Consider the following 9983-nt stretch of genomic DNA (forward strand, 5'->3'; position numbering starts at 1 on the left):
CGTGGCAGCCAGGACTCAGGCTATGTGCAGGGACCATAACGTTAAGTGAAACAAATCAGATACACAAGTTTAAATAGCACATGACTTCTCCTGTATGAGAAATCCAAATTATAAATAAAGAGCCAAATAAAAGAGCGATAATAGGAAGTAGGGAATATGTCTTTCCCATGGGAAAGGGATCGAGAGATGGAGGGAGAGGAGAGGAAGAGGATGAGAAAAGGAGTGAAGGCGTGCTATGTACATGTACCAACTCCACACAAGGGGTGTAAACATGATGAACTGCAAACATGCACTACAAAACATGTAGAAACGGAGTGACGGGATTCCAGGTACATTCTGTGCTAGGACCCACAGTTCTTGCTGTCATGTAGAAGGGAGAGGAGAGGGGTGAGAAACAGGGAGCAGAGATGACGCCAAGGTCTATAGCCTAAGACACTGGAAGGATAGAGTTGCCCCTTGCTGCTATGGCAGACTCGGGCCGGGCCTCAGGAGTTTGTGTGTGCAGGACACGCAGTGACGAGGTGGCCCCTGCCGCAGCCCCGCCCCACAGAGATGAGATTGAGCGTCACCGCCACCATGTGGCGCCTCTCAGCAACGGCACCCAGCGGCGCCCTGCGCTTCAGTGGGTGTGTGATCCTTGCTTGCTCTGCTAGGTCCCAGGCCCCAGAGCTGGCAGCAGGTGGGGCTTATTGAGCACTGGCTTTGACTCCAGCCCCATGAGGGCGTCGGGAAGGGCTGACCAGGCATAGGCATCCCTTAGAGGCCTGCAGGAACCTCCATGTGGAGGGCCTGGAGAGCCACCCAGCAGATGCTGGGCCCAACTTTCCCCTACCAGTAACACAACCTTCTGACCTTCACCTGGGGCCTGCCTGGGAGATAGGAGAAGAGTAGCTGAAGCTGATAATAGCTAAGGCTTACTGGGCACTTACAGCCCTCGCGAAGCTTCATGAGTTGTCTTTTCTTACTACTCTCCCATTTTATAGATGAGGAAACTGAACATGGACTAAGTTAGCCAGTGTCACAGAATAAGATGATGGTAGAGCTAGGGTTCAAAACCAGACCATTTTCTGATTTTTCATGAGCAAAAATAATTTTTAAACTGTCAGTGTAATAATGCAAGTGTTGGGGCCGGGGATTTAGCTCAGTGGTTTCACCGCCTGCTGCGCAAGTGCAAGGACCCGAATTCAATCCCCGGTACAAAAAAAAAATAAAAAATAAAAAATAATGCAAGTGTTGTGAACCTTAGTTCTGACTCAGCCAGGAGCTTGCTGAATGATCTTAGGTACTCCTCTGCCTTCTCTGTGCCTGAGTTTCACTCTATGTGAGTGAGGGGCAGGGCTACGTGAACTCCTGGGGCTGCACCTACCAGTGTCCTGCAAAAGGGAAGTAAATGCCTGGGGTCAGAGTGCAAAATGTTGCCACCCATCCCCATTCCTCCTCCCATCCCAATCCTTCATTCCCTTAAGTCTCTTGTCATTGTGCTTCCAGCTGCCAGGAGACCTGCCCTTGGCTTTGTGGTCTTCCCAGCCCCAGCTCCACCCCATAGTTGTTCACACACATCCTGCTGAATGTCCACCTTGGTCCACACTGGACCATGCACCTTACTGCTGCATGTTGAGTTCTTTGGAAGCAGTAATGCTGGGCTTTCTGGCCCCAGGGCAGCTGGGCATGGTGGAGATCCAAAGTCCCTGGAATCTTGAGATAGCTGCTATGCTAGGCTTTCCTGGTCAGCAGTGATTGTACTACTGGCAGAAGCAAGCGAGGGAGTTGGCTGATGGCGGCCTACCTGTCACCAGCCCTCACTCTTCAGGCCAGAAACATGAGCTCACAAGAGTCTAGCGATAGGCCAGCAGGCCCTAACTCTTACGAACCTTCCAGGTGGACCACACATCAGCAGAGCTCTCCCCAGTATCTAGAATGCTGCCCATTACAGAAAGATTTTAAACTAGACTCTTGGATGTGACCCAGCCGGTTGAAGCTGCTCCACAAGAAGCCAGAACAGGAAGCTGGCATTTCAGAGCTGCTCTCCCTGGCTGGGAGCTGCATGAGCTTTGAAAGGGCAGCAGTTCCTAAGGGAAAAAGCATGACAGGGATAGCCCACCCCTGCAGCCTGAGGCCAGCTTAAGCAAGCCAACCACAGAGGCCAGACTCTGCCACTTGGCAGATGCTATGGTGCCAGCTGGCAGCAGCCTGATCACAGTGGCAGATGTATGTTTAGAAAGAACACAGCTCTGTCTGCTGGACTAGCCGCCATGCTCTGTCCCATAATAATAGAGTCATCATTAATGGATTCATAGTGACTGTCATTATTTAGGCCCTCACTCTGTGCCAGGCCTGCATTTCTCCTCCTAGCCAACCCTCTGAGATGCAACTCTTACTTCCGAAAGGGGAGACTGCAGCACAGCACGGCAGCGTAACTTGCTGACAGTGAATACAGCACTGAGATGCTCACCGGAAAAGCAGGCTTGCCCTAGCTCAGCCCCAGCCCCACTACTCCCTTACTTGAGCAAGTTACTTAATCTTTCTTACCTGAATATCCTCACTGTAACATGAGGATAAAAATAGTACCAGCTTCCCCAGATTCTTTGAGGACTACATGAATTGATATATTGAAAATCCTTAGAACTGAACTTGCACATTGTAGATAGGAGGTAGCTGTTGTTAACTATTATTTGCCAAGTGTTCCCAAATGTATGTGGTTTGGCCATCCCTGTAATCCTGTGCCACTGCAGTGGCAATTATGCCTGATTAGCAGATAAGGAAACTGGGCTTAGGAAGGAGCAGCACTGGGGCCAATATGGCCCCAGGGCCCAAATGTGACCTTTGGTCTCCTGCATCCTCCCCCCAGGAACCAGTGATGACCTGTTCCAGGACTCGGAAGGGCGAGAGGGCTCCGAGGCTGTGGAGGAGCACCAGTTTTCAGACCTGGAGGACTCAGACTCAGACTCAGACCTGGATGAAGATGAGGATGAAGACGAGGAGGACAGCCAAGATGAGCTGTCCAGGCCATCCTCAGAGGCTCCCCTGCCTGGCCCACCAGCCACACTGCGGGCAGACTCCTCACCCGTTCAGAGCCCTCAGCCCCCAGATGCCACCTCTGACAACAAGGCCACAAGAAGCAGCTCCGTCTCAGAAGCTGAGCACTTGACAGCCAGCAGCTGCTCCACATCCAACCAGAGCATCCTGGACCATCCCCAGCTGCGACTGGCCCCATCGGGCCCTGTGGAGAAGGACACAGGCTCAGCCCTGAGCTCCAAGGCCATGTCCCCTAGAAGGCCATGGTCCCCAAGCAAAGAAGCAGGAAGCTGCCCACTACTCACCCACAAACACTCAATAACCAAAAATGACTCATCTCCGCAGCGATGTTCCCCGGCCCCAGAACCACAGGCCTCAGTCCCAAGCACGCCTGGCCCCCAAATGGGCCCAGGAAAGGACATGGGCCCTCCTCCTTGCAGGTCTCCAAGACTTGAGCTGTCTCCTCTCACTCTCCACCCCATGGGAAGAGAATTACCCCCTCGGGGGCATCCACCTCCTAAACTTGAGGGCACCACAGACCCAGGCCCCTCCAAACACTCACCCACCAGGAGATGGTCTCTGGGTCAGGCCAAGTCACCACCGTGGTCAGCGCTGCCAGGGAAGTGGCCGCTGGCTGGGCCAGGCAGCCCCTCCATGGGCAAGCATGGCCCAGGCTTGGGGCCAGCTCCACTAGTTCTCTTCCCACCTGCGCCTCTACCTCACAAACTTCTCGACAGAAGCCCTGAGCCCTGCACCTCCATGTGGGTGAGTTCCTGCCACATCCCTTAGCGGGTGGGGGGATTGGGAGGTTGCGGGTCACCTTTCTGAGCATCACACCTGGAGCCAAGTCACTCTACCAACTCAGTAGTTACGGATAATTCAGCACGTATTTCTTGGACACCTTAGGCCAACTGGTTTATTGCACATTTTGCACCTCAGAAGCAGTAGGCTTCTGGATTCAGGTTCTACCCCTAGCAAGTGGTATGGCCTTGGATGTAGGCATAAAAACCTGCCCCATCCCTGTTCCTCTTGTATTCTTTGAGCAAATGGCAGAGCTTAACCAAAATCATCTGTGTCTCCAACATCACGGTCACACTCCTTCAGACACACCACAGCCAGGACCATCCCTGCCAACCATAAGCATGGTTGCCATGGCTAACACCCCTCTGTCACCAGTACACCAAACACCCCACTACTGCCGCCTGTCACCCTGATGGGTGTTGTCCCATTGCCCACACAGCCCCATCCTGTTGTCATGTCACCTCTGCACCTCACCATGCTGACACCATGGCTGCCATGACCCCACCACCGACAACACTATCACTGTCACCTTCACCTTCCAACACCTTTTCTGTCACCATGTTGTTATGACCCAATGCTGGCACTCCTAGAGGTGTACTGGTTGAGGAATCTCTCCTTGATTTTTTTTTTTCCAATTCCAGAGATCGAACTCAGGACCTTGTGCTTGCAAGGCAGGCAGCAGCACCACTGAGCTAAATCCATGGCCCTCTCCTTGATTTTTAATTTTGGGGTCACATTAAAGTTCCTGGTGGTGGGAGAAAGTTGAGATCCTTGGGTGGGAAACTCACATCCAACGGTAAAGTTGGGTCAAGACCATTTTAAGACCAGGAGAAACACCAGAGCCAGGACAGAGGGCCAGGCCAGGGTAACAAGAGGGCCTCCCTCCCCGAGAAACCCCTCCTCCAGATATGCTGGCTGTGGCTGGGGGTATGAAGGCCTTGGGGCCAGAGTGTGTTCACGGTCATCATAGGTTGGGGATGGCCCACTGGACAGTGCCACAGACAGAGCAGCTAGTCATCCCCGGGCCTCTAGGCCTCGGTACTCCATGAGGCCAGCATATAACCCTCACCTTCCCCTGTCTTGTTTCTGATCCACAGAAGGCCGAGCCCCGAAGTCCATCCTGCTCACCTGGCCCTGCTCATCCTCTCTCCTCCCGACCCTTCTCCACCCCTTACGACTTCCATGGCCACATCCCAGCCCGGACAGAGGAGAACGTCTTCAGCCACCTGCCTCTACACTCCCAGCACCTGGCCCGCACCCCATGCCCCCTGATTCCCATCGGTGGGATCCAGATGGTGCAACCCCGGCCAGGAGCCCACCCCACCCTGCTACCAGGGCCTTCTGCGACCTGGGTCAGTGGCTTCTCAGGGGATGGCAGCGACCTGACAGGGGCCAGAGAGGCCCAAGAGCGAAGCCGCTGGAGTCCCGCTGAAAGCTCATCAGCCTCCGTGTCCCCTGTGGCTAAGGTCTCCAAGTTCACACTGTCCTCGGAGCTGGAGGGCAGGGACTACCTGAAGGAGAGGGAAAGGACAGGCGGAGGCCTGGGCAGACCTCCCGACTGGAAGCCCGCAGAGCCTCCACCCACACATGGCCCCTGCACCCCGCGGCCACCCCAGGGCCACCAGGCCACACAGTCCTGGAGCCCCTGCTTGGAGTCACCGCACACACTGGCCAATCCCGAGGCCTCTGCCACTCCAACACTGGACCGCAGCAGCTCCATGGGCTGCCTAGCCGAGGCCTCTTCTTGCTTCCCAGCCCGGAGGAGGAACCTCTCTGGGGAACCCAGGACCAGGCAGGGCTCCCCGGAGCCCTCAGGTAGTGGGGAGCCCGGGGCACCTCCACCTCAGCCCAAGGACAGGGACCCCCTGGGCACTTAGCCTCTCTCCAACTGACTCAGCATCTGGCTTCCGGTGTTCAGCAACAGACGTTTCCAGCCAACTTCCTCAAGTCACCTTGCTCCCACGCACTCCCTTTCCCAGTGTCCATCTGTCCACGCAGCTTCTGCTCAGCCCCCATCTGTTCTAGCTTCCCATGTATGCAGTGCCTGTGCCTTTTCTATACCTTTTGTTGCTTGACAAGAGAAAAAATAATCACATACCTACACAAAACAAAACCCGCAAGGAGCTTGAGGCTGTGAAAAGTTTGTATTTTGGGGGAAAGGCTGAGAATGGGGACCTCCTTACCTCTACCGTGGCAGGCAGTTGGCAGCTGCACCAGCCCCAAGACCGGCCAGTCATTTGCTAAAGAAAAGGAGATGCACTAGGGGAGAGCAACCGATACGTCAAAAAATATCATTAAACGTAGAAGCGAGGACTCCTGTGTACAGATGTTCATGGTTCCTGTTCATTACTGCTTTATCCCGCCCCAGTGAGTGGCTACTCCTCTCTGCCAGGAGAAGGACCAGTGGCCTGAGCCGGAGGGACACAAATGCAGGCAGGGAGCCCCGCCCCCCCCCAGAATTGTCTCTTTTTTCTTTTCTTCTTTGCGAGAAAAAAAAAATTTAAGCAAATTTGGTAGGATTTCAACACAAAATGATAGGAGCAAGTAGAAGGCAGGAACTGGTGGGTTAGTCTCCAGGACCCCCAGATGCCCAGGTAGTCTGAGCTATGGGCCCATCATTGTCCAGCACAGGTGGATAAGCCACCCTGGCCCCACCCTCCCTCCTGGCCCTCAGCTCCCTCTGGCCGGGCAAGGAGATGTGAGTGTCCATCTCCTGGCTCCTGGCCTGGCCATAGGCTGTCTCTGCTATTCTCAGAACTACCCACCAGGGTGATGGGGCCAAGCTCCAGCCTAGAGCTGTTCCTGGGCCTGGCCTTGGTTCTGCTTCACCGGGGTCCCTGTGGTCCAAGAGGCCCTACTTCTTTCATGTCTGGGCTTTTGCGTGCTCAGCACTGGAGGCTCAGGGGACCCATCTCTGGACCCCTTGCAGCAGGACTAGTTTCTCCATCCCTGCACCCCACTGTCAGATCGCCACTGCCCCACAAAACACTCCAAATAATAACTGGTAGCACCTCCTTGGGCCTATTTGTTGGCTTGTATCTCTTTAATAACAACAACAAATTATAAATCTAAATCTTGAACAAGAGGATGGTGTTTGGTACTTTCCCTAGCCTCTTCAGATTCTCTTCCCTCCACCTAAAGGATTTCCCCCTCCCTACAGCAAAAACCTGCTTTGTAAGAAAAATAATGTGACTAGATATTTAAATCCCAACATGGAACTGGACCTTTAGCATGTTTACCCCATGTAATTAAATGGAAAAGCAAGCATGCTATGTACAGGTGCCTATGGTTCTCATTTCCAAATCAGCCACAGGTCTGTCCTCTAGCCAGACCACCTTGTTCTTTCTCCTTTGCTTGCCCAGAGCTAAGACAAAAAGGGAACACCAGGGCAGGACTTCCCTTGAGGTCCACTGGACTCCAAGGTACTGGGAAATCAGACTAATCAGTAGCTTCTGGCTGCTCGACTCAGTATAGGACTCTTGCCCACGACAGGAGAAGCCAGCCAGCCCAGCATGCACTATACTGGCACTGTTTGGGCTTGGCAGGAAGTGGGTAGGAGCCTAACCCCCGGGCTCAGCTCAGGCCAGAAGCCAGGGCTCTCCTCTCCTTGCCTCTCAGCACTAACCTATGGGCTCTCGAGTTGGAGACTTTGAGGGCTGAGGCCTGGGATCTGCATAAAGAGCATTTCCTCAGCCCTCCCTGGCCTTCCAGCCTTTCTGGGCAAGATCTTCCAGCCCTAGGCTGCTGGACTAGCTTCTGACCTTGAGGTTGGCCACACCTGTCCACCCACCCTATACCCCCAGCTCTCCAGACCATCACTCAAACAGCCCACTCACTAAGGTCCCCTTCCTGGGCAGCCTTGCTATGGACAGTACACCCAGCAGGGGAGAGTCCCCATAGTCCCTGGCGACCAAAGGACTGCTATCCCACACAGGTACCCAAAGGGACAATCAGATCCAGTTCTAAGCCCCTTTGCCAGACTCAGGGCTCATTCGCAAGAGTACAGGGCACCCTGCCCACATGCACACCTTCCTGACTTGGAAAAATATTCTCACCCTGGAGCTGGCCCTAGCTACTCTGAACTTGCAGTCTGCCAGTGAGGCTATGGTCCCCATTGCAAAAAGGAGGAAGTAGTGATGATTGGCTGATGCAGACACCTGTGCTGAGCCATGGCAATGTGTGGATGGCCATCCTTGGTTCAGACTAGCTCTGCTCCTTGGGTATTGGTGGGGGGAGGTAGCAGTTTGCCAAATTTTCAACCCAAACCTGTCTTCTGCTAGTTTCCAAGCCTCTTGTCCCCCTGACCTGCCCTCTATGATGCCCTTTACCCTGTGCAATCCCACAGTCATTCTAGGAGTACCAATCCCCTCAAAAGGTAGGCCAGTGCCCTCCTGCACCCACCCATAGCTTACAGTCTGGTCCCAACCACTGAGACCCTCCTGACAGCAGCAAGCTGCTCACCCTCCAACAGTCTGAAGTCTATCCAAAAATGTCTGAATGAAATGGCCTCCATGTTTCTCTAGGGGCTGCTCCCTTCCTACCCAGTCCTTTGAAATAGGAATAAGCAATATATCTGAGCTGAGTTCCTCTGTAGTCCTTGCTCCAGACAAATCTTTCTTAAAGCAAAAGTCCTGGCTGAGCAGCCATCCTAGGAGACAGACCGATCTGCCGTGTCACCCAGGGGGAAGAAGTTCCTGAAGGCCTAGGCCACAAATTCTGCTTCCGTGTTGTGATTCCAGTCTGCTTCCCATTAGAAAACCGCATCGGCACTTATGATCACTTTACTAAATCTAATGTTAAAAGAAAAGACACAGAGAAAATGAAAATGTGTAGGCAAATGTAAGATACACTCTGTAAGATAAATATTTGCCTTTCTTTCCTAAAAGGTGTATGTATTCTGTATGTGAAATTGTCTGTAGAAAGTTTCTATGTTCTTAAATGGCAATACATTCCAAAAATTGTACTGTAGATATGTACAGCAACTGCACTGGGATGGGGTAGTTTTGCTTGTAATTTTATTTAAACTCCAATTTCTACACTTGCATCTTGCAATGTTGGTATGGTATATATCAGTGCAAAAGAAAAAAAAACTCAACAAAAAAATCCATGCAGGTCTAAAGCACAGAGTCTGATGTACAAAAGGAAAAAATTGTTCAGTATTGATGTGTGTGATCTTTGTTGTAAATTACATCTGTACTGTGAATGAAGTTTTTACAAGTATAATAATTGCCTTTATTACAGCTCAGGCTGAGTGTTCAGCCTGAGAATATTTTTTAAAAAAAAATAGCATGTTGGAATAAATTTGAAAGTCCCAACATAGCCCTGTTTGCCTAGCTCATGGTCTTTCTTGAGGGTTGTAGAATATTAGAATATTAGAAGGGGCACACTTAGTTGCTTGTTTTATTACAGAGAAATTGGGCCCAGAGAAGGGAAGTGACTAAACTCAGCCACACAGCCCAGCACTCTTGTGGCCTTCACTTGGTCTGTCAAGGAAACGCCAGATACAGTGCCATGTGACCAGGGCCTGTACTCATTGCCTAGGGTCACTGCAACAAATGACCACAAATCCAGGGCCTTTCATCCTTTGCTTTAGAGGCTCTGGAGAACCCATTCCCTGCCTCTGTCCTACCTTCTGGCAGCTTCCAGCAAGCCTTGGCCTTCCTGGATTTTAAACTCATCACTTGTCTGCCTCCACTTTCACATCTCTGTGCCTCTCCCTCCTTCTCCTCTCAGCACACCAGTCACTGAAATGAGAGCCAATCCTAATCCAGGGGGACCTCATCTCAAGATCCTCAGTTACATCTTCAGAGGCTTTGGTTCCAAACAAGGTCACATCTACAGATTCTGGACATTAGGATATAACTTTTGGAGGCCAACATTCAACTGACTACAGGATGAAACATGAATTCAGGTCCTGGCATGGCTGTATGACCTTGGATAAGTCCTCTAACTGCTCAGTGTCTGTTTCCCAATCTGTACAGTGAAGGGCAAGTCATCAAGTCACTAAGGATGTTTGTGAGATTAAGTGAGATGGTATATCCAGGGAAGCTAACAGCCTGCAACAAATGGTTTCTGAGCAGATCACTAGCGTGGGAAAGCCTACCAGATGTGGGCTCCACCTTTTGGATTCAACTCTGCTTTGCTGAGCAGCACTAAGTGCAGTCACC

The 9983-nt window shown here is 52.1% G+C and overlaps 1 protein-coding gene across 9 annotated transcripts in view; it reads left to right on the forward strand.

Moving 5' to 3' along the window:
- The window catches only part of Hivep3 (HIVEP zinc finger 3), a 466671-nt gene extending 457535 nt beyond the window's left edge, over positions 1–9136 (forward strand). For all 9 annotated transcript variants that reach the window (XM_004871808.4, XM_087214964.1, XM_087214967.1 and 6 more), the window contains 2 exons: positions 2849–3780; positions 4914–9136. In XM_004871808.4, coding sequence (XP_004871865.2) covers positions 2849–3780; positions 4914–5693 — 1712 coding nt within the window. In that variant the 3' untranslated portion in view covers positions 5694–9136. The remainder of the gene's footprint in view (positions 1–2848; positions 3781–4913) is intronic.
- The last annotated feature ends 847 nt before the right edge of the window (positions 9137–9983 follow it).

Source organism: Heterocephalus glaber, unplaced genomic scaffold (assembly GCF_053883595.1).
Source record: "Heterocephalus glaber isolate CG9 unplaced genomic scaffold, H.glaber_assembly_v1.0 deba00001452, whole genome shotgun sequence".
Classification (NCBI taxonomy): Eukaryota; Metazoa; Chordata; class Mammalia; order Rodentia; family Bathyergidae; genus Heterocephalus; species Heterocephalus glaber.